The sequence below is a fragment of the Mus caroli genome, unplaced genomic scaffold (genome assembly GCF_978045245.1).
Source record: "Mus caroli unplaced genomic scaffold, Mus_caroli_1 scaffold_18, whole genome shotgun sequence".
Classification (NCBI taxonomy): Eukaryota; Metazoa; Chordata; class Mammalia; order Rodentia; family Muridae; genus Mus; species Mus caroli.
In genome coordinates this window covers 57,613,661-57,637,316 of record NW_028227273.1, presented here as the reverse complement: position 1 = coordinate 57,637,316, position 23,656 = coordinate 57,613,661, and the positions used below count along the sequence as shown (strand labels likewise).

The following is a 23,656-nucleotide window of genomic DNA, read 5'->3' as shown; positions in this document are numbered from 1 at the left end:
GTCTCCCCCCTTTGGGGGTCTGGTGGCATTCGTGAAGGAGGCTGAAGCCTTGATTGAGCGTGGGCAGGATGAGCAGCTGAGGGGAGGACGGTATTCCCTGTTGTCATGGTGAGGTGGGCAGTGGGAGTTAGGGACAGCAGGAGTGTGTGGGTCACAGGGGAGGCAACGCAGCAAGGAAGACTTGGCTGGAAGAATACCAGGAAAGCCAGGCTTGATGGTGAGCACAGCTGTGCCCTGGGCAGGCTTTGCTGGGTCACCAGCCCTGGTTGCTCTGTGCTGGGTGGACGGTCACCAGGCCTGCTTGCTCCCTGACACATCTTTTCCAGCCCCGAGGACAGCACCAACAATGGTTCTAATGAGGATGATGGACTGAGGAGGTTCTGGGAAGGAAAGGGCAAGGAAGGGAAAGTGAGGGTCATGTCTCCTGCCATCAACCCTGACCTTATCCAGGGTTTATAGAAGGTTCCCACTTTCCCTGACCCCAGCTCGGCACCCACACCCTCCTTACCCCATCTCAGGGTGAGGACCTCAGGCAGCCTCACATTGTCCACATGGCATGTGTATCTCTGCTCCTCTCCAGAAGGCACCACCAGAGCTGCCCACTTCTGGAAGTCTCCATCCCCTGCAGGCCTGGTCTCCACAAGCTCCATGTCCTGGGTCAGATCCTCTCCATTCAACTGCCAGGTCAGGGTGATGTCAGCAGGGTAGAAGCCCAGGGTCCAGCACCTCAGGGTGACATCACCATCAGGTCTGGGATGATGCTTCACTTTTGTGTTTGGGGGTCTGTAGAGAAAAGTTAGAAATGTCAGGCATTTTTCTTTCTTCTGGAACCTCTATCAGTGTCCATAAAACTGTCCTGAGAATGGACTTAATCAGGTGGTAGAGGTGAAAGTCCTCCGTAGCTTAGACACAGTGTTATGGATAATGTTATGTGTGCAGAATTCTAGATCTGGGATAACCAGCCCATGGTCAGTAAGTGTGCAGTAGAAAAAGTGACTTCTTCCCTGACCAGGTGATCCAGAGCCTGAGCTTCACTGGAGTCAGCCTCCAAAGAGCTTGTGTGTGGGCTGAGAATGGGTCCTGAGCAAGGTCATGGCTCACAAGGACTGCAGATGGGAAGTTAACTGACTTGGTTATTTCAGGCTCTTCCTTCCTTCCCTCATGATACACACTCTGAGCTTTCCTGAAAAATGATAAGACCTGGGATAAGGGAGACCCTTTCCTGATAAAGGGTGAGGAGTCCCAGGAGAACTTTCCTCCTCTCATAAGAGAGAGAGAGAGAGAGAGAGAGAGAGAGAGAGAGAGAGAGAGAGAGAGAGAGAGAGAGAGAGGAGAAGAAGAAGAAGAAGAAGAAGAAGAAGAAGAAGAAGAAGAAGAAGAAGAAGAAGAAGAAGAAGAAGAAGAAGAGGAGGAGGAGGAGGAGGAGGAGGAGGAGGAGGAAGAGGAAGAAGAAGAAATAGAAGAAGAGGAAGAGGAAGAAGGAGGAGGAGGAGGGGTGGGTGTGGGGAGAGGAAAGCTGTGTCAAAGGAAACAGCCTGAGTTCTGTTGCAAGTCAGAATCAGGCAAGAATGTCTGATTCTTCAGTATCTCCTTTGAGACAGTGATAATTTCACATTTACTTCAGAAATAGTCAAAAGAAAGACAGAAAAGTGCTAAATAAAGGAAAGAAACATGTCATTCAAAATAACGTTCAAAGAATTAAGAGTTCAGGGATCGATAGGAGACGGGGCCAGCGCGCCTGCCCGGTGCAGGAGGCGCCTTTGAGGCCCGCTTTGCTTGGGAGCAGTAGCTGAAGAGTTGGATCCAGGGCCGGCCTTGCTGCTGAGTCTGCATCTGGTTTCTGGCCCTTCCGCGGGATGGCGTGCGGGGCGAAACTGAAGCGGCCCATGGAGTTCGAGGCGGCGCTGCTGAGCCCTGGTTCCCCGAAGCGGCGACGCTGCGCCCCGCTGCCCGGCCCCACTCCGGGCCAAGCCGCCGCCGCTTCAGATGCAGATGCCGCCCGCGAGCCTCCAGCAGCCTGCCCCGCTTGGCAGCGAGCGTCGCCTTCCAACTCCCCAGCAAAATTTTCAGAACATAAAACAAGAATATAATGGTTACCAGAGATGGAGACATTTAGAAGTTGTTCTCAGTCAGAGCGAAGCCTGTACTTCAGAAAGTCAGCCTTCCTCCTCCGCACTTACTGCACCAAGTTCTCCAGGTGCTTTCTGGATGAAGAAGGACCAGCCCACTTTACCCTTCCACAAGTGGGGATAATATGTGAGCGGCTCTCAAAAGACTATGAAGATAAAGTCCGAGAGGAGTATGAGCAGATCCTCAGTACCAAACTCGCAGAACAGTATGAATCGTTTGTGAAATTCACGCATGATCAGATCATGCGGCGATACGGGACAAGGCCAACAAGCTATGTATCCTGAAGCCTTCTTGCCTATCTGGGTACCAGGTGTGACCTCAAGAGATGGCTGCTGTACACTTTTTGCAACTCGTTTGATATCACATTTCAGCTCCAACTTTGCATCCTGAGAACGCTTAAATGTTTCTGCAGGTCCATTTTATACAACTTGAAAGACCTTAAAACTTTCTGGTTGCCACAAGCATATCTTTCTTTTCTGCTCATCCACTAAACAGCTGTGCCCTACTGTGACAGGTTTTCCAGACAAAGTACCCGGGACAGCTGTCTAACAAAGAATGCCTTCAGTGGCACTCAACACGGTGTGTCCCCAAGCACAGCTCTGTGAGAGGTGTGAGTGTGTGAGTGTGTGTGTGTGTGTGTGTGTGTGTCTGTGTTTTAAGTTATTATTTGTATTGTGCAAAAAAATGATCTTGGGGATTCTGGCTGTGAATTTGATGCACGACAATTATGGTTAAAAACATTTTCTTGGTCTACAGAAGATCATTAATGTTTGGTGACCATATAGGTTGTAACAGTGGGTTGCTTATTTGTAGGTATTCTCGTTAAATACAGGGACAGTTTCCAGGCACATAATTTGAATTGTAAGTTAGGATGGACATTAGATGTGATTATGATGATCTAGGGAAGGTCTGCAGTCCTGAATCTGCAAATACGTGGTGAGAAATTAGAACAAACTGGAGACAGGCTATCAGTACATGGACTCTGCCTAGCTGTGCTGGAAAAATACTTTGACTCCAAGCCTTAAAATATCCTGTGGAGTCTGAGCTCACCTCATTCATACAGTCACGGAGCTCCCTGAACACTGAACTTCTACAGGGAAAAGATCTCTCCTGGAGCGGAAGATCAGGGTGTCCTCAGAGCCTGTAAGGAGTGCGGGGCTGGGCCAGGCTCATAGCACTGCTACCTGGGAGGAGCCGCTCACCTTCGCATCAGTTTCAACATAGAATCTGGACCTTTTGTCCAGGTTACCCCAAATTCTCCTGAGGTGTCCGTGTTCAACCCTTAGAGCTTGGTTTTGGCAATACCCTGCCTGAAGTTGCTTATTGGCTGTTCTTTGCCTTGGTCCCAAGCAGAAAGAGCAGAAAGCAGCCTCTGTTTTGAGGAGGTGGGATTTAAGTATACATTTATTTTTACTGTGACTTGTTCAGGACCACATTTTACAAAATGCCTTGTTTCCTTTACTGTTCTTTTGGAAAGGAAAGTTTTATGAAAACTGTTTTAGTTCGAATATAGAATAGCTATATTAATTACGGCTTTATTTTGGAAAAATCTAGAGTTTTAATTCAAATGTTTGCCAATACCTTCCAAAGTCAGGTGATATTCAGAGACAGTTGTTGTGATCAGCTGGCTTGCAGACATTTCTGGGGTATTCACATTTGAAGATTCCTTATTAATGAATGTCTTTGACTTAAATCTAACCAAAAACTGCAACATTATTCTTTGTACATTTTCATTATATAGTGTTAACAAGCTTAGTTGCAAATGAATAAAATACTTAAGCAATTTCTTTACCTTGCCAAAAAAAAAAAAAAGTGTTCAGGGATCTATCAAATCAAGGAAATGATAGAAGTCTATGTGGCAACCTTCAAGGTAGTGTAGTAAGAAATCACCTAAGAGGATATCAGATGCTGGACCTAAAACCCTTGCTCCAGGAATGGCAGAGATAATATTGTGAAAATGGCCATTCTACCAAAGTAACCTACAGATTTAATGCACTAGTATTAGACTCTCATTAATTTGATATGTTTAGAAAATAATTTAAAAGACCACTCAGAGCCAAACAGTCTCAGGAGTAAGAACTGGAGGTGTTTCAATCCCAGCCTCAAATTATACTGCAGAGCTCTAATGACAGGAACAGGCTGAAACTGGCCAAAAATAGACAGGAAAACCAAAGGCATGTGGTAGAGGTGCTGGACATGAAATGGCAAGGCTATGGAATACTATTCAGCTCTAAACAATGTAATCACAAACAACCAAGGCAAATGGGTGAACTTAGCATATATAGTGTTATTGAGGTCGCACAAGGTCAGGAAGAAAATTACATATCTTTTCCACATGTGTGGGATATAGCAAAAAGCATATGTATAAATGTATCCAATTGAATACATGTGTACAGTATAACATGGCCAAAAGGGAACAAGAAAGGTAATATTGAGAGACAAGAAGAGACAGAATGCAGATAATCACCTTGAGGTATGAGACAGGGTAAGAAGCCAATTGTTTTCTAGTTCTACCTCTGTCATGGACTCTCTCCCTCCCTCCCTCCTCTTTCTTTTTTCTTTGCCTATTGGTACTGGGTTTCTATTTGATAATTCAAAATGAATATTCAGCGGTTCAGAATGGCTATGCTAACTGGATAGAAATTCACTGAGACGTATGGCTTCCATTCTGGTTAATTTCAATGTGTGATTTTTTTCTTGTCACTTAAAAAAAAAGATTGTAAAAACAAGAAGAGACCAGGGCATCACCCCAGGTGAGGGTTTCCTCTTCCCCAGGACTGAGCCCCAACTCGAGGGCAGAGGGAGGAGCTGCCCGCGGCCCCTGCACCTGTGCACAGCAGCATCTCCTTCCCAAGCTCCAGGTATCTTTGGAGCCACTCCACACAGGTGCTCTCCAGGTAGGTCTTGTAATGTTCTGCCTTATCAGCCTGCTCCCACTTGCATGGGGTGATGAGCGCCTCCATGTCCGCCATCGCCCAGGTTTTCAGGTCAACGTTCAGGGCGATGTAATCTTGGCCTTCATAGGCATACTGCCATTATGCTCAGAGGTGGCACTGGTCTTTGCCCCCAGCTGGCAATCAGGGCGGGTCTGAGTTCTGTGATCTGCCAGGACTTCACAACCAGTGCCCTGGGCCAGGGTGTTTGGCTTCCCAGGATCTTGCTATCCAATGTGTGTGTGTGTGTGTGTGTTTGGCTTCCCAGGATCTTGCTATCCAATGTGTGTGTGTGTGTGTGTGTGTGTGTGTGTGTGTGTGTGTGTGTGTGTGATCTGAGAGCGAGTCATTAGTGTCCGGGAGAAGGATCTGACCCAGGTTAGGAGCAGAAGTGAAACTAGGGAGATGGGAATCCAGGGCCCTGGGATTGCCCACCCCTGACCTAGCCTGAACTAAGACTTTGCTTCGAACACTTATAATTGAAATAAAATGCTAAGAAGTTTACCCTATATTAGCTTAGTGCAGATAGAAATGCAGAATAGGATAATTCCTCATCTTTGGGCACTGTAGCTTTAGCTCAGAGTTCTCTGACTTCCCCAGGAAGATTGTTGGAGAACTGCACTTCTCAGTTATCTGCTGCACTGTAGCAAAGCAGCCAAGCTCAGCATCTGGAGGCTGCAACCATTGATACTTCCCACAGTGTGTGACATCAAGAGTCCTTGGGTGACTCTGGTTCAGGAACTCTCCCAGGTCCTGTTTTCTTCTTGCTGTGTTTTCTCAAGGCTTCTCTAGATCTGGGGTCACATGAGATAAGGTTTCCTCATATGGCAGCTCGAAAGGACTCAGGTTCTGGCTGGCTGGCCCCAAGAGTCCTCTGTGTCTTATTTACCTAGAAGTCTATTTAGACTGCTCTTGAAAGAGCAGCTTACTTAACTAGAGCCAGCCGAGAGAAAGAGAGAGAGAGAGAGAGAGAGAGAGAGAGAGAGAGAGAGAGAGAGAGAGAGAGAGAGAGAGAGAGAATGATAGAATATTACAGATTGTGTGCAGTATGTTCATGATCCAATACAAGAACATGACCACACTATCAGTCTCTCTCTGTCAGGAAAAGGGAGAGAGCAGGTCCTGACCACCTGAGAGGATGGAATCAAGGGCAGAGCTGCAAATCTGTGAATACCCACTCTAACTACAATGTTACTCCAGCATCCTGTGAGTCAGATGGACATTTAGTGAGCTTCTTTTTGCAAGGTGTTAGTTTAAAAAAAAAACAGCTTAAAATTTAATACAACAAAAGAAGATACAAGTTTCTCAGTTTGCACTGGAAGGTCTTTACAATTTCTTTCTAAAGTTCAACTTGTGTCTTAGTTATTGTTCTCTTGCTGTGGAGAGACACCAGGATCATGGCAACAACAACAACATCATCAACAACAGAAATCATTTAACTGGGACCTAATTACAGTTTCAGGGGATTAATCCATTGCCCTCATGGAGGGAAGCATGCTGGCAGGTAGGGAGGCATGGTGTTAGAGCAGTAGCTGGGAGTTCCACATCTGGTTCCTCAGGCAGTTTCTGTCTTGGGCTTTGGAATCTTCCAAGATCACCCTGAGTGACATACCTCCTAATCCATTAGATAGTGACAGTCCCTAATGACCAAGCATTCAAATCTTTAGGCCATTTGAAAATGGCCATTTGGGGCCATTTTCATTCAAACTACCATATTCCACTACCTGGCCCCATTGGAGTGTAGCCATAACAGAATGTAAAAGGAACTCAGTCCAACTTCAGAAGTCTGCATAGTCTGTCAGTCTCAACACTTTAAAACTTCAAGGTCTATACTCTCTTTTGAGGCTCAATACAATCTCTTAACTGCAACCCCTCTATAAGAAAATAAAAAATAGGTCACATAGTTGAAATATACAGTGGCAAAGGATGTGCATTTGTGTTTTAAAAGGAAGGGAAAGAGCAAAGTGAGGAAATGCTGGATCACAGACTAAAAACCAGCTGGGCAAACTGCAAACTGCATCTCCATGTCTGCTGCCAAAGCTCTCTTCAGTCCTCCAGCTCCTGTCAGCTGTGTTGGCTCTTTCAGCTCTTTCAGGCTGGTTCACACATAATAGCAGCTCTCCTTGGGAATACAGGAAGACTGGCATCTCCCAGTCTTGGGTTCTCCAGTGAAACCCAGCATTCACTCTCCCAGATTTGCTCAATGGCCTCTCTGGGCCTCTGTGGAGGGACACTCTGGACACACAAATGTAGGGAGATTCCATAAGCCAGAATAAAGCTGCCAAGTTCTGCTACTTGCTGGAGCTAGAACCTGGCCCCCCATATTCATTTATCTCCTGACTATTTTTGTAGTTTTGGTGGTTTTCTTTACTGTTTAAGCTTTTCTTTAATTTTCATTTACAGGTTGGAAGCATAGCTGTGTGTGGCTTGTCCCTTTCTTCCACTTAGCAGTAGATTTTATTTAAACTTCATTCTTCTGAGCACTACTTAGTGTTCCTTTTCTCTTCACCCTGTACTTTGTGCATTTCCCTTATGTACCCTGCTCATGTACATCAGACAGGTGCATAAGACTGGCCATTAATAAATAAGCGAGCAACACAGGCAATACAGGACTCTCCTGAATTCTCCTCTGCCAAGGCCCTTAGCTAAAACTCTCTGATTTAATTTCAGACAGACTTTTTGCTCAAGGACAGAAAACAGCCACTGTCTTCTCCAAAACGATACAAGAATGAGTTTCCAAACCACTTTACTGATATTCTTCCCCTTTTAAACTTAATTACCGGGGCTCCCAAAGGTCAACCTGCCCTCAACTCTGCCTCCCATGCCTCCACTAGCTTGGCTCTTTAAGCCTTGCTTCATGCATGCAACTTTCTTCTAATCCAAAACCCAAAGATCCACATTCTGCCAATCATCTGCATGGTCAGGCTGGACACAGGGATACTCTGATCCCAGGTACCCAATTTGGAGACAGGGTTTCTTTGTGTCACCCTGAGTGTCCAGGATGGCATGGAAATCAGTGGTTCTCCTGTCTGTCTCCTGAGTGTTGGGATTAAAGGTGTTCACCACCACTCTCCCGAAATTTCTTCACTGGTAATGTCAGTTTCTCAGCTGCACAACAGGCCTGGTACAGTCCTAGGGGCTCATAATCATGGTCATAAGAGAAGGATAAGGCCATGCCTGTGTTCCTATGATCAGAGTCTGTCATCCAGTGACTCTATTAAGTGACAAGTACTACGGAGGTATACCTGAGGAATGACCAGACCAGCAAGGACGTGCACATGGACTGAGCTCCACCTGGCACAGCCCCATTCACAAGCAGATGCCAGAGGACTCCTGCCCCACCTGACACACTCAGCACAAGAAACACAGATTCTGGAAGTCCTCCATGCTGCCATTTATTTCCTCCACAATACTCAGATATTCTCAATCCTTAAATTTACCCACAATTGAACTGCTCAGGTCAAGGAGTTCATACTCACATTCTTTTCTTAAGATTTATTCATTTCATGTAGGTGAGTACACTGTAGGTGTCTTCCAACACACCAGAAGGCATTGGATGCTATTGCATATGGCTTTGAGCCACCATGTGGTTGCTGGGGATTGAACTCAGGACCTCTGGAAGAGCACTCAGTGCTCTTACTTACCACTGAGCCATCTCTCCAGCCTCCACATTCATATTATTATTTTTTCTCTCTCTCTCTTTTGGTTGTTTTTTCAAGATAGAGTTTCTCTGTGTAGCCCTGGCTGTCCTGGAACTCACTCTGAAGACCAGGCTGGCCTCAAACTCAGAAATCTGCCTGCCTCTGCCTCCCAAGTGCTAGGATCAATGGCCTGTGCCACCACTGCCTGACATCCACATTCAGATTCTCATGTTCAGTGTGGAAATGAGGAGACACACTGTGGCGTGTGAGGAGACACACGCTCAGGACAGCATGGAGCTGACAGGATGAACATGGCCCCCAATGCATGTGGTCCAGGAAGGTCTGCTGTGCAAGGGATGACAGCTAATGTAGGGTCTGAGTCTTGGTGTGCAGGGGCAGACTGTGCTCTCCAGATTTTCCCATTGTATGCATAGTCAAAAGCATAAAATGCCAGACACTGCTGTCCAAAGTGATTTCACTGTTCAGAAGTCAGGACTTGTGAATTGGTCCTATGTGGCAGCTGTCCCAAGATGAAGAACAAGAGTCAGGGCAGTCAATGTGAAAACATCTCAAAGGCCTTCCTCTCATTCAAAGGTTTAAATATGAAAGGCCCAGTGACCCAGTCCTTTCCAGTTTGCCTCAGCCCCAATCCCAGGCTCCCAGGTGTCACCTTTTCAATCTCCAGATACAAGACAGAAGCTGTCCTTGCCTGCAGTAGAAGAAGTAACAAGACACTGTCAGGAGACCAATGGTGAGGCTGAATGACGAACCTTCAGCCCATATTCGACCCCGAGTGCCTCAGATTCAACTCGAGTGCTCAGGGACAACTGTTCCCTCTCATTCTGAAATGCAGCAGTGATTTCATCTCTGTTTCTACCTGTTTAAAAAAAAAAGATATGAGAGACCAAGGAAGTTCTGGACCATGGACATTATATGCAGGGGATGAACCAAGGCCAGCCTGGAGATCTGTAGTGTTTAGCATGAGCCTTGCCCTCTGACCTGTGAGATGTCATTGAGAATCCTGTTCAGACCCCCCATTACCATTATGAATCTGTCTTTTATTGTAAGGTGAGTGTCTGCAAACAGACCCAGACATGGCAATTTTTTGCATATAGTGTATTTGTATTGGTTTATAATCATAAGGCACCCAGCCACAGACTCTTCCATACCTTTGTCCTTTATCATCCACATCATAACACTTCCGCTCATAAAACCTAAGATGACCATAGCTCCAAGGACAGCAAGAACAGTGGTTCTGTTGGGCATACTGGACTGAGGAGGCTCTGGGAAGGGAAGGGTAAGGACATGAGGGGAAAGTGAACAACATGATCCCAGCTCTCAACTCTGACCAGCTGAGGGTCTTCAGAAGGCTCCAGCTTTCCCTGAACCCAGATCTGCACCCACACCCTCCTTACCCCATCTCAGGGTGAGAGGCTCAGGCAGCCCCTTATGGTACACATGACATGTGTATTTCTGCTCTTCCCCAGAAGGCACCACCACAGCTGCCCACTTCTGGAAGGTCCCATCCCCTGCAGGCCTGGTCTCCACAAGCTCCGTGTCCTGAATCAGTTCCTCCCCATTCAACTGCCAGGTCAGGGTGATGTCAGCAGGGTAGAAGCCCAGGGCCCAGCATCTCAGGGTGACATCACCTTCAGGCCTGGGGTGATGGGTCACATGTGTTTTTGGAGGATCTGAGGAGAAGAGTTGGAAAGTTTGGGCATCATATATTTTTTTCTGGTGACTCCAGAAGTGTCTGTGAGGCCACCTGGGAAGGAAATGACTGGAACAAAGGTCAAATTTCCCTAGTAGGTTACATACAATGTTCTGAAAATTCTAGAACTTGTGCCCAGGAGGAGCTAGGTGTCCCAGGAGGCAAAAAGGGACCTCTGCTTCTGTCTGGGTAGGGCTCAGAGATTCAGCATCACTGAAGTCAAATGTCACAGAGGTTGGGTGTGGGCAGAGAACAAGGCCTGAGAGAAGCCATAGCTCAAAAGCACTGCAGACTCATGGGAATTGTTTTCTGTTCTTTCAGGAACCTTCTCTTCTCCCTTTTCATCCTGAAGAGACTCTGGACTGTCCAGAGACAAAGGTGCTCCCTTGGGAGAGCCAGTCTCTGAGAGAGTCAGGAAACACAGGAGTGCTCTCCCCCTCCCATATTGAAGAGAAAGGAACACTGAAGAGGCTGGAGCATTGTGTCAAATGAACAGACACCCAGTATTGCTGGTAAGATCAGGAAAAAGAAAGAACTGTCCGGGGCTGGTGAGATTGCTCAATGGGTAAGGACACTGATTGCTCTTTGAAGGTCCTGAGTTCAAATTCCAGCAACCATGGTGGCTCACAACCACCTGAAATGAGACCTGACACCCTCTTCTGGTGTGTCTGAAGACAGCTACAGCGTACTTATGTATAATAATAAATAAATAAATCTTTAAAAAGAAAGAAAGAAAGAACTGTCCACTCTCTACTCTCTTCCTTGCTATGGAGTGTGACATCTTAGCTATTGCAGTAAAACAACCCATCATTCACTTAAGTGACTAAGGAACATGGGGTATATATATACAGTGGAATCCTGTTGAGCTCTCCACAATGCAATCACACAATTATCTAGGAAAATTGATGGACTTTGAATATACAATATTAAACGAAGTCACACAATCTCAGAACAACAACAGGAAGTAAAACTGCATTCTTTTTGCTTGTAGAGGTAATTTAGCAAAACAAACAAACAAACAAACAAACAAACAAAAGAAACAAAAAATACCCCGTATACTTCTTAAGAAATGTACCTGTTGTTACTTGCAACATGACATAATGAAATCAGGAAAGGCTAATCTTTGGAGATGGGCAAGGACTAAATGTAGGTAAAGGACATGATGGACAATGGAAGGGAATAATTGATAACTACTTCTAATTCTGTCACTGATTCTCACTGTTTCTGTCTCTCTGTTTCTGTCTCTCTATCTCTTTCTGCCTCTGCCTCTGTCTCTCCGTGTCTCTGAGTCTCTGTCTCTGTCTCTGTCTGTCTGTCTGTCTGTCTCTCCCTTCCCTGCATCCCTTGGGTCGATGTTCAATAGCCATGAGTATATTTAATGGAAAATAGGTAAAATTCAAATTCTCTACTGGTTCAAAGTGGCGATTCTAACTGTATACAAACTCACTGAGCTGGGTATAGCCTTTGGTTTGTGTAATTTCCATATGTTATTTTTCTGTTGTTGCCTTTTAAAATTAAAAAACAAAAAACCCAACCAAAAAAGCAAACAAACAAACAAAAGGAAAAAAGAAAAAGAGATGGGAGTTTTCCCAGCTAATGAGTTTCTTCTCTCTCTAGACTGAGCCCAGCACAGAGGCAAACGGACATGGAGTTGCCTGCAGCCACGCACCTGTGCACTCCTGTGTCTTTTTTCTGTTCATCAGGTATCTGAGCAGCGAATCCTTGCATGGACCCTCCAAGTAGGTCCTACGGAGCTCTGTATAACCAGCCCGCTCCCACTTGCTTCTGGTGATCTCTGCTGCCATGTCCTCTGCTGTCCACGTTTTCAGATCTTCATTGAGGGCGATGTAATCGCGGCCATCATAGCCATGTTGCTCATAAGCGCGGAAGATGCTCCCGACCTCCACCTCACAGCCATACATCACCTGGATGGTGTGAGAGCCTGGCCCCCCTCTCCTAGTCAGGCCCGCCAACCCTAGGACTTCTCCAAACTGAAAGGGAAACCTGGTCCCTTTTGCACCCAGTGATTAGGCGGCTTGCATAAGAGGGAGAGGAGTGGGGACAGACTCTTAGGTTTGGAGGGTTCCTCACCATTTTGGCTCAGGTTGTAGTAGTCCAGCATAGTCTGTAGATTCTCGCGGAAAAACTGTGCATTGCTTGTGACGATCTCTGTCTCTCTCGCCCAATACTCGGGCCCCTCTTGCTCCACCCATGGCACACGGAGCTTATATGTCGCAGTCTCCCCTGCGCTTTCGAAGCGCACGAACTGAGTGTCATCCAGGTAGCCCACAGCAATGTACCATGGTTCGCTGATTGCAGGTCGGGACAAGGCGGTGTAGAAGTACCTCAGCGAGTGTGAGCCTGGGGGTGGCACATGGTGAGACTCCGACCTCCTCCCAGAACCCCAGCAGGCCAGGGAAGTAGAAGGACTCAGGTCTAGGGCCTTGAGTGGAGAAGTGGTGGAGGGTCTGGTGGAGGGTGGATCTCCGCCCCTCCCCTAAAAGGCTGTTTCCCTCCTCATCCAGCACTCACCTGCGCAGGTCTGGGTCTGGCCTGGTGAGGCAGCCAGGAGGATCAGGAGGGTGCCAGGCACCATGGTCCCCATCCTCATGTTAGGGAGATCCGAAGTTGTATAAAGTCCTGGACTTTGTAACTTGCAATCACAGAATTTTATTGCATTTTCTAAGTACCTGCTCTCAACAGGAGTGCAAAGCCTTTGAAAACAATCTGATAATGGTACAGAGAGCAAAGAGTGAAACTATAGTTCTGTACAGCTCAACCTAATCCCCGCCTTCAGGCCTCAGACCCTGACAGCCACTTCCGGGGACTTGGGACTTTGTCTTGACTCCTTCTTCTGCACTGAACCCTGGGTATAGATAGCATCCTCTATCTGAGCCCTGCCCAGAATGTCAGGTGGTAATCAGAGTGGAAACCTTCAGGGTAAGAGCAGTTGTTTTGCTCCCTCCTACCTCCACATCTGACCCCACTGTGATGGGTGTCAGGTGCTCTGGAATGCAGTGGAGAGATGTTTTCTTTAAAGCAGGAGGCTTTGCCAGTGCCTGGCAAATACAGAAGTGGATGAACACAGTCATTTATAGGATGGAATACAGGGCCCCCAATGTAGGAGCTAGAGAAAGTACCCAAGAGCTGAAGGGGTCTGCAATCTGATAGGTGGATCAACAATATGAACTAATCAGTACCCCCAGAACTCATATCTCTAGCTGCATATGTAGCAGAAGATGGCCTAGTCAGCCATCATTGGGAAGAGAGGCCCCTTTGTCTAGCAAAATTTATATGCCCCAGTACAGGGGAAAGCCAGGGCCAAGAAGTTGGAGTGAGTAGGTAGTTGAGCAGGGCGAGGGGAGGGTATAGGGGACTTTTGGGATAGCATTTGAAATATAAACGAAGAAAATATCTAATTGAAAAAATATGTTTAAAAAAAAAAAAGCAGGAGGCTTTGACCAGCAAGCACCACACAGTTTCCCACAGACAGAGACCAGGAGTCTGTGTTCACCTGTAGTGGTTTAGGGTTAGCTCACACTGCCAAGCCAGACTGCTCAGGAATCTGTGTTCTAAATACATAAACAAACAAACAAACAAACAAACAAACAAACAAACAAACAACAACAACAACAACAACAAAATACGGGTCCAAACTGCCTTGTGCTAGTTCTACAGGGGGTCCTAAAAGTCTCCTGTCAGGTTCTACCTGCACTGGGGAAATAACAGTCTTGCTCAGCAGCACCAGACTGTCAGCTTATTCATATTTCCTTCATGCTGCAAAGTCCTCCCTTGTTAGCATGACTTCTCTTCAACCTCTCAGGGGCCTTGTTACTGTGTGCATCCCATGCCTGCATTGTCTTCTGAGAAATGGGAAGATGTTTTCATCGTTGTCCTGATCTCTAAGTTGCCCAGAATAGCCAACTACTCCAATATTTCCTTCTGAGGTCTTTTAACACTAAAAGCCATTCATCCAGAACTCTATTAGTTTTCTTCTTTTTATATAAGTGCATGGACATTCATACAAGCACAGGCACAGACACACATTCACACATACACACACACACACTCATACACAGTCACATATACACACATTCACACACACATATTCACAAATACTCACACACACACTCACACACATTTATACACATTTACATACACACACACTCACATACACACATTCACAAACACATTCACAGCTCACTCACGAACATTCACACACACACAACACACACACTCACACACACACACTCACTCACACACAAACTTACATGATCACCAACCCATACTCACATACTTTCACACACATAATCACAAACACAAACTGACATACATTCACACACACTCACACAATCACAAACACAAACTCTCTAACACCCACAAACTCACACCCACATTCATATACTCACTCACATACACACTCATACACAAACTCACACAATCACAAACACACACTCACACATATTAAAACACAAGCACGCACACACACACACACACACACACACACACTATCAACATAGCCTGTTGCTCTCCCTTTCTAGCCTTCCTGCTTCCTCTTGTCTTTGAGTCTGTGAACTTGGCTGTTTCTTTCCCCCTCTGGGCTCTCCATCCTGGGTCAGATAATGGTTTCAGCTGCTGCTCAGTTTGATTCTCCTTTTCCTGGATGGATTTGTCTGTTGCCTCCAATGCACTCAGAAATCTCTCTGTCCCTCTCCAGGCATCCCTGTGCTTCCCATCAATGCACAGATGTCTGAGGCCAGCCTGTCTGGGATTCTCCCTCAGAACCCATGTCCACATCTGGAGTCAACTCCCTCCTTTAGTTTCTGGCCTCTGACTCACTGCACAGATTTCTATGCATAGTCAAGACCTCACACCTCAGAGTCCTGCTTTGAATTGCTAAGGAGAGCATTGAGACATCTCCTGGGGAGTTAGGATGCTCACCCAGGCAATGTGGGGTGGCATTCCTGACAAGTGCAGGAAGCAGCAGTGTTGACCCACATGAAGGTCAGGGCTCAGGTGACTAAGTTCTCAGGCACTGTCTGCTTCTTTCCCAGAATGTCTGCCAAGGTGGGAAATGGCTGTAACCCTGCTCCCACACCAGCCCTTATTTGTATAATCAGCAGACCTGCTGAGCAGAAAGTCTCTGTGGTCACACTAACAGGGCACTGTTCACTCTCAGGCCTCTAGGTAGCTCAGGGCAGCAGTATGGTCCACAGCCTCCAGAGTAAGCTGTGGCTTCACCCTGGAAACTGGGGTCATCGAGATCTGGGAGTCAGATGAGCAGAGGCCCCCAGAGGACAGCCAGGATGAAGAGGAGGGCAGGTCCTCTCTGCTGTCAACTTTGACCTCAGCTTCTGAGTTCTTATCCTCATCTGGGACAGCTACAGGTATCAGAACCTCCTGGGCTCCTGGGTATGCAGAGCCAGCTCCTGCAGCTGAGACCCAGGCACCCTGAAGACCTCACAAGCACAAGGTGGACTGTTCATGGACATTTGCAGGCTGGAGGCTTTCTTGAATCTGTGTAGGAGCAAAATGTGTCTGTAGTGCTGGCAGGGAGGCTTGGGCATATCTCTTTTCACTTGGTGAAATTGCAGGGACCCAGGGCTTCAGTGCCAGCAAGGGTGAGCTAGTACAGGTTCTGACCAGATGAACAGACCAAGGTAACCAAGGTCTACAGCAAACTGAATCCAAGGAACTGGGAGAAGTGTCCTCTGGTTTATGCAAACCAGGCAGTAGGAGACCCTCAGATGCTCTAGACTGTACTTGTGGCTGTTTTGAAGTCCTTCATGTAGCTGGCAGTGCTAAGTGGTCTTGGTCCTCTCTGGCCATGAGGTGCTGGTTCAGAAGATGTAGGGCAAGCTGAAGCCCATCAGCAGGTGTGGTTCTCAGGGCCTTGTGTAACTGCCTTGACAGCTCCTGCATCTGGTATGTAAGGTGGCAGTTGAGGCATCAGATGCAGGTGGTATCTGCCCAAACACCCTGGGAGACTGAATATAAATCCTAAAGAGAGAGGAAGAGCAGGATGCCAGTGACTTTGATGGCTCTATCCAGTGACTGCTCTGCTGCCTGTATGGTGGATGATTGCTGCATTAAGAAGGCTCAGAACTCCAAACAGTGAAATTGAGGCAAAGCTTCTCTCTTTATTTCAACCTCAGAGCTCTGTGGACATCTCTGACTGCATCAAATATCTCCATGCCAGGGAGGCTGGTTGGCCTGCCAGGGCTGCACTAAGCTCAGCTCCTAGTTAGTTCACAAACTCAGTACTCACAGCGCCACCTACTGGTGCCTCTGTTTGCTTGCGGATCTCATTCTCTCCAGAGCACATGCACCCAGATTTTCTTTCCTCCATGGCTTCATGGTGGATCACTAAAACAGTGTCTTCTTCTAGTGCCCCCAAATCTTGGGCCTGCACGTCTAAGTGTCTAGTGGCAGGACAAGCCATGCCAGCTGCCTCCCCATGCTTTGCTCAGTGTGTCCCAACCCAGGTAGGCAAGTGTAGGCTCTATGAGTCACCAAGATCTTCAGTGAATTTGAGAACTTGTAGGAAGGCATTGCACCCAAGATGGTCCCCTCTCTGCACCGAGCCTCCTACACCTCACGGGGCTGCTGTGTCTGTCCGTGTGTAGTACTTGAGACGGGGTTTCTTTTTGTAACAGTCTTGGCTCATTTGGATCTCACTCTGTAGACCATGCTGGCCCCAAAATCAGAGAGTTCTGCTTGTCTCTGCCTTCTAAGTGCTAGGACTAAAGACATGAGTTACGACTACCTGTCACCTCCGGGGTTTCTGATCTTCCTCTGGCTGACCATTCTCATCCTGCAGTGAATACCTCAGGAGCTGGTGTCTTTGCATGGGCTGACTGGAGTGCCAAGGAAGATCTGGATTTGGTGTGCTCTGTTGGAATACAATAAGCTCTTTGATGAGGCTCCCTGTTTGCAGCATGGTTTTTTTTTGTTTGTTTGTTTGTTTTGTATTTTGATTTTTTTCCCAGACTTTTTTTTTCCCTCAGTGTAGCCATCATTGTTTATCCTGGCCTCCCTGTTTAGTCCAGCCTGGCTTTGAACTCACAATTCTGCCTTTGTGTCCTGAATGCAGGGGATCAAAGCTGTGCACTTCCAAACCAGGCTTTCAGGTCTTTTTTAATTGTTGCATGAAAGAGAGTTGTCTATATTTGTGTCGCTGTTGAAGCACACCAACTGTGTTTCATCCACAGAGCCAACAGAGGTGAACCATGGCTCCTTGAGAACACTGCAGAGATTGTGAGCCTGGTGATGGGCAGTGAGACCCCCACACTCCCCCAGTGATCTCTGGCCAGTGCATGAATGAGAAGGGGATCTGGGCACCAAGATTCAGGACACTGGTAGAGAAAGGGCTGAGGGTTTGGGACAACAAGGCTTCCCTGCTGCCACCCTGCTCCTCCCCACAGAGGCTGCTTCCCTTTGATTCCACACTCACCCCCAAGGGTCTGGGTAGGGGACAGGGCAGCCTCCAGCAGCAGGAGTAGCCTGCCTGCCTGGTGCCTTCTGTCCCCGTAGAGATATGAGCAGGTGTGAGTCTCTGAGGCTTTGTGACCAAGGACCCAGAGACCTCAGCCATGCTGGTTGGTTCTCTAGAATCTCTCCACCTCATGGACTGTCAACTTGTCCCTGGACAAGGACCAGGCAGAGATTGTATACTGGACAAGTGAAGCTGGCCAGCTCGGTTTCCCTATCTGAGACTCTGGCAGCCTGGGAACTACAACGTAGCCCCAACCTTAAAACTGAAAGAAAATGATTTGTATACTGTGTGCATTAGAGCCAGGTTCCCAGATGATCTGCCTTCTCCATATGCAGATGGAAAAGGCTCAGGTTCTAGCTTGGTGTTTCCACAAATCATCCCCCACTTGCCTGGGTCTCTCTTGAGGCTGATCTGGACTCATTAGTCGGCTTCTCCAGAACCACCCACTACAGAGAGAAAGACTGCAGGAAGACAGGAGAGCTGGAGAGAGGGAGAAAGAGATGTAGGGAGAGAGGGAGAGAGGGAGAGAGGGAAGCAGGAAGGAGAGAGGAAGTATGGTTGCTGCTCGCCTTCTGCAGACCTTACATGGCAGCTTCCCTGAGCCCCGTTGCAGTGGTCTGGGCTGCACAGGCTGTACAGAGCCCTCTGTCAAGGTCAGCTTCTCTCCTTGGCTCATTGGAGCCATCCAGAGTGGTTTCTTCAGTCAAATGGAGACAGCTCCATGTCTCCCCAGCCTGCAGCTATCACAGGAGTTTCAGGAGCTGTCACCCATGGGTCCCCTTTCCAGCCCCACAGGAGCATCCCCTCGGGAGCTGTCCACTGTGGCAGCACCTTTCCTGTCTTAGTCTTCTGCCCTTTGAGGAGCTAGCTGTCCATCATGGCGACATCTTCTCTTCTGCCTCAGCTTAGAGCCGTGGTGAAACACTGCAGGAGCTGTCTACAGTGTCTACTTGTCTTCCCCCAAGCCCCAGCATCTGCACAGATTTAGAGTTCTTCAGAGGAAACTGCAGCCATGAAGCTCTTCCCACCCCAACCCATGGGCCCATAGGAGGGAGAAGGGGGTTTAAAAAAACCCCACCAATCCTTTATCTTCTAAGAAACAAGCCACCAGTCTGTGAGAACCCCCAAAGTGAGAATTTGAAATTCCACCAATCGTTACTCTGGAAATTTCAGTCCTGAGAAGCTCCACCCCATCTTACATCCTATATAAGTACTGCCTAATCCCCTGTTGTGTGATCCCAGGAGCAGAGAGGGTAGCCATGCCAGGATTTGCCCCTCCTCCTTCTGGATTTTTCCCTTCAATAAATCTGTTTGAGATTTTTTCTGCCAGCTGTGACTCTCTCATCGGAAGATAGAAGAAGAAAAGAAGCAAACTAGGGAATAAGCTGAAGTGCGGAGCTGAGGTTCTCCTGAGCTCAGCTGTGGGTACTGGGAGCTGCAGTGCCTCTGCTGAGGAGGCTTCCTCTCACAGCTGTAAGGTTCCTGGGCTTCCCTGTCTTAGGATGCCCTTCTACTGGGACATGGTCCCACCCCAGAGTTGTGTGGCTCCTGACCTTCTGCATCCCTGGATCCCCTTTCCATCAGAAACACTTACACAAAGCCCAAGCAGATGAGCTGTGAGGAGACAGTGCTGAAAAATTCAAAAGCTCACAGTTCTGAAGGTGACCCAGACACGGTGCCAGCTCCAGTCTCAAGCTGGAAACACAGCACACACAGTTACAGTGTCTGTAAAAGCTAAGCCCTCACAAATGGCCAATTTCCAGTTCTTTAAATATGTTTAACATTGCCAGAATGAACAGGCTGTTTACTGCTGATTTTATACGATTTCTTTGAACATAACTGATTCTCCTGTGAGTGAGTATTCATAATTTCTCCACGATGTTTTTGGTTTGTTTTTTAGTTTGGTTGTTCCAGCTCACTGTTTGTTTCTGCTGACAGGGTTTCTCTGTGTGACAGGGCCCTGTGGGTCCTGGCCAGCCTGGCCTAGAATGCATTGATTTTCCTGCCTGTGTCTCCTGAGTGCCAGTATTAAATGTGTTTGCCACCACTGCCCAGGAAATTCTTTGATCTTACAGAGCTGGTACAGCCCTGAGGTCTCCTAGTCTTGGGTACAGGACAAGGCTCAGGTTACTTCTGCATTCCTGTGACCAGAGTCTGTCAGCTTGGGGTTCCACCAAGTGACAAGGTCAAAAGATCTCAGGAGGACAGAACTGTGGGTTGACCAGACCACACCAAGTGCACTAGGACTGAGCCCCAGCTGGGTCCTCCAGTGGGCTTAGCACCACCTAAAACTTGCCCACTCACACAAACACACCACAGTGCACTCCATTCCCACCTGACACTCAACACAGGAAACACAAATTCTGGAAGGTTCTCCATTCTGCCATTTATTTCTGCCTCAGCACTCTGAGTATTCTCAGTCCCTTAATTTACCCACTAATGAACCCTCAGCTCAAAGACTTGAGAAATCGAGTTCACATTCAGATTCTTATGTTCAGTGTGGAAGTGAGCAGATGCAGCTCAGGGCAGCATGGAGCTGTCAGGATGCAGATGTCCCTTAGTGCCTGCTGGACCAGGAAGGATGGCTGTGGGAAGGAGAACAGGGAAGTTCAGGGACAGGGTTCTTGTGTGCTAGGGTATCCTGGGCTCTCCAGGTCTTCCCATTGTGCATACAGGAAAAGCAAATAGCTTTAGACATTCTTTTTTTCCATGTCAGAACTTATTCCCACAAGAGAGCTATCTAAGGATAAAAAACAGGAGTCAGGACAGTCAATATTTAAACATCTCAAAAGCCCTGTGCTCATTCAAAGGTTTAGATCTCAGAGGCCCTGGGTCCCAGTCATCTCCTGTTGCCTAACGTCCAATATCTGGCCCCATTTGTTATCTTTTCAAGCCTCCAGATTCAAGTCAGAGCTCTGGGCACTGTTTTTGTATGCAGTAGAAGATAAGACTCCCAGGAGACTGACCAGTAGGGTTGGAGGAGCTATTATATGCTGACTGAACTCTGGCTTCACCTAAAGATTCTCAGAGACTGAGTTCGAGGCCAGCCTGGTCTACAAAGTGAGTGCCAGGACAGCCAGGGCTACACAGAGAAACCCTGTCTCGAAAAACCAAAAAAAAAAAAAAAAAAAAAAAAAAAAAAAGATTCTCAGAGACAATCTTGTCTCCCTCACTTACGTCCACTTGGAGCATAGTCCCCTCCTTGTCCACCTGTGAGAAGAAAAGCTGTGAGAGTTCAAGGAAGATCTTGACACTAGGAAGTTCCCAGAACTGAGAGCAGACCCAGTTGGAGTCAGTAGCAATGTGGGGTGTGGCTGTATTTCCCATTAAAGAGCAGAGCACATTTCTAAAGGGAACTGAGAGGAAACTCAGACCCTACCCTTTCCTACCTGTGTTTTTCCTCACATAAAACACTGTAGGCACCAGACAGTGGTGGTGCATGCCTTTAATCCCAGCACTCAGGAGGCAGAGGCAGACTGGTGTACAGAGTGAGTTCCAGGACAGCCAGGGCTACACAGAGAAACCTTGTCTCAAAAAACCAAAACCAACAAACCAACTATCCAATCAAACAAACAAAAACAAACAAACAAACAAACAAACAAACAAAAAACCCACCATAGGTATACTGAAGGTCACAGCTAGAAGGACGACTGAAAGAACAAAGTTCGCAGTGTGTAGGGTGGATGGAGGAGGCTCTAAGATGGGAAGGGACAGGAAAGGAAGGTGAGGGACATGACCCCAGCTCTCATCTCTGATCAGCTCAGAGTCTACAGAAGGCTCTAGATTTCCCAGACCCTGCTTCTTCACCTACACCCTTCTTACCCCATCTCAGGGTGAGAGGCTGATACAGTCCCTCATGTTGCACATGGCATGTGAACTTCTGCTCCTTCCCACGAGGCACCACCACAGATGCCCACTTCTGGAAGGTTCCATCCACTGCAGGCCTGGTCTCTACAAGCTCCATTTCCTGGGTCAGGTCTTCCCCATTCAACTGCCAGGTCAGGGTGATGTCAGCAGGGTAGAAGTCCAGGGCCCAGCACCTCAGGGTGACATCACCTTCGGGTCTGGGGTGATGGCTCGCATGTGCCTTTGGAGGGTCTAAGGGAGAGAGTTGAAAGAAAAAGGCATCTTGCTTTCTTCTGGGGACTCAGCAGTGTTCATGTGACCATCCTGGGGTGGACAGGAGAACTGGGGTGGGATTAGGGTGTCCATCATCTAGACACCAGCTAGAGCACTTGCACCTGGGAGGATCTGTTCTTAGGGTTGCCTTAGGATGTGAGCAGGAAAATGTGGACAGGAGGCTCCAGGTCTCTGCAGACTCATGGGAAGGGCTTCAGGTCCTGAGCTGGGTGAGGGCCAAGAGCCTGAGAAAAGCTGGAGTCTGACTCCAGAGGTACTGAATTCTGGAGAACAGAACAAATTCTGAGAAATAGTTCCCAATGAGTCCAGGGCCATTACTCAAGTCAAGAAATTGTTCATCAGTTACTAAAAGTTTGGTCTCCTTTTGGAGAAAATGAATTTCTTGTTAGAGAGGGGCTGTCTTCTGAGGAAGTCATTGTTTTGTCACAGATCTGGAACACAAGAGCCTCCTGCCTTTCTGAACTTGGGGAGGAGTGAGAAAAGTCCTTCTCATTTACCTGTCTCCCTCTCCTTCTTTGCAAATGCTAAGGATCTAAACCAGAAGTTGTGCTTGCTGGGTAGTGCTCAACCTGTGAGCTGTACTCCAAATCCTCTCTTCCCACCCAGCACCACCAGCTCTCCAAACTCCTTCAAGCAGTCTAAAGGCAACATGGACACGGCTTGGCTCCCCTGGACACCTGAACTCAGCAACCTCTCCTTCCCCTTTTCTGCAGCAGTGGCGCTTCTGGTAGGCTTCTAATTTGTGATGAGGTATCTGAGGTACAGTGTGGGTCCCTGCTGTCCAGGAACTCAGGTCTTCCTCATGTCGAGAGATCCAAGCCATCATAGGCAAGCTGGTTGTACCAGTGAAGCAGGCGCCCATCTGGTCCCATATTGCAGCCTTGCAGCCACTGAGGTGTGTGAGAGTCTAGGGAGGACATACTTGGTGGTCAGCCCTGTCGCGAAGGGCAGCAACAGTAGAGCACAGACCAAGTCCAAGTTAATCTCTGCAGACTGTTCGTTTTTGAGGAACTGGACATGTGTTGAGTGAAACTCATGTCCAACCCTGTACAACCTCGGCAAGGGTAGGTGTCACTCACCATCCACACTCTTGTAAAAACGAACCAGGGTCATCAGGTTCCTTTCAGATAGCTGTGCTTGAGTCCTGACTATAAGAAGAGTCTGCTGTTGCCAGTCATCTGTCTCCTTCTGCTCCAGCCAGGGCGACAATCTCGGAGTCTCCTCATTGCTGCCAAAGCGTCCGTGTAGCCAACGACTCTGACCTGGGGTTCCTCGATGCCAGGTCGGGACACAGCGCTATAGAAATACCTCAGGGAGTGTGAACCTGGGAGGCAGCACGCAGTGAGACCCCGACCTCCTTCTCCGACCCCGAATTCCTGTTCAGGCCAGGAGGAGAGCAGGGCGCCAGGCTCCAGACAGCTGAAGGAGGGGGCAGGGCGGGAGGATTTTCCTGGGCACTGCAGAGACTGGGTAGAGCTACTCCTGGCCTTCCCAGCAGAGACCATTTCCCTCCTAGGTCTCACTCACCCAAAGGGGTCCAGGACAATTGGGCAACCAGCTGCAGGAGAAGGGCGCAGATCACAGTGGCCTTGAGGACCCAGGCCAT

The 23,656-nt window shown here is 47.8% G+C and overlaps 2 protein-coding genes and 2 pseudogenes across 2 annotated transcripts; 1 reads left to right on the top strand and 3 right to left on the bottom strand.

Moving 5' to 3' along the window:
* Window positions 1-288: 288 nt before the first annotated feature.
* Window positions 289-1,833, bottom strand: LOC110312220 (H-2 class I histocompatibility antigen, alpha chain-like). Its single transcript, XM_085832663.1, has 3 exons — window positions 1,739-1,833; window positions 509-783; window positions 289-380 (listed from the first exon to the last, which is right to left on the bottom strand). Exons 1-3 carry the CDS (start codon window positions 1,831-1,833, stop codon window positions 289-291), a joined length of 462 nt encoding a protein of 153 aa, XP_085688789.1.
* A 23-nt stretch (window positions 1,834-1,856) lies between these two features.
* LOC110283631 (akirin-1 pseudogene) lies at window positions 1,857-2,667 on the top strand (annotated as a pseudogene).
* Window positions 2,668-9,441: 6,774 nt separating this feature from the next.
* LOC110283629 (H-2 class I histocompatibility antigen, TLA(B) alpha chain) lies at window positions 9,442-13,026 on the bottom strand. The gene is made up of 6 exons (XM_021149019.2): window positions 12,948-13,026; window positions 12,507-12,776; window positions 12,085-12,357; window positions 10,120-10,395; window positions 9,874-9,987; window positions 9,442-9,581 (listed from the first exon to the last, which is right to left on the bottom strand). Exons 1-6 carry the CDS (start codon window positions 13,024-13,026, stop codon window positions 9,442-9,444), a joined length of 1,152 nt encoding a protein of 383 aa, XP_021004678.1.
* A 7,364-nt stretch (window positions 13,027-20,390) lies between these two features.
* Window positions 20,391-23,656, bottom strand: LOC147000428 (H-2 class I histocompatibility antigen, Q10 alpha chain-like; annotated as a pseudogene).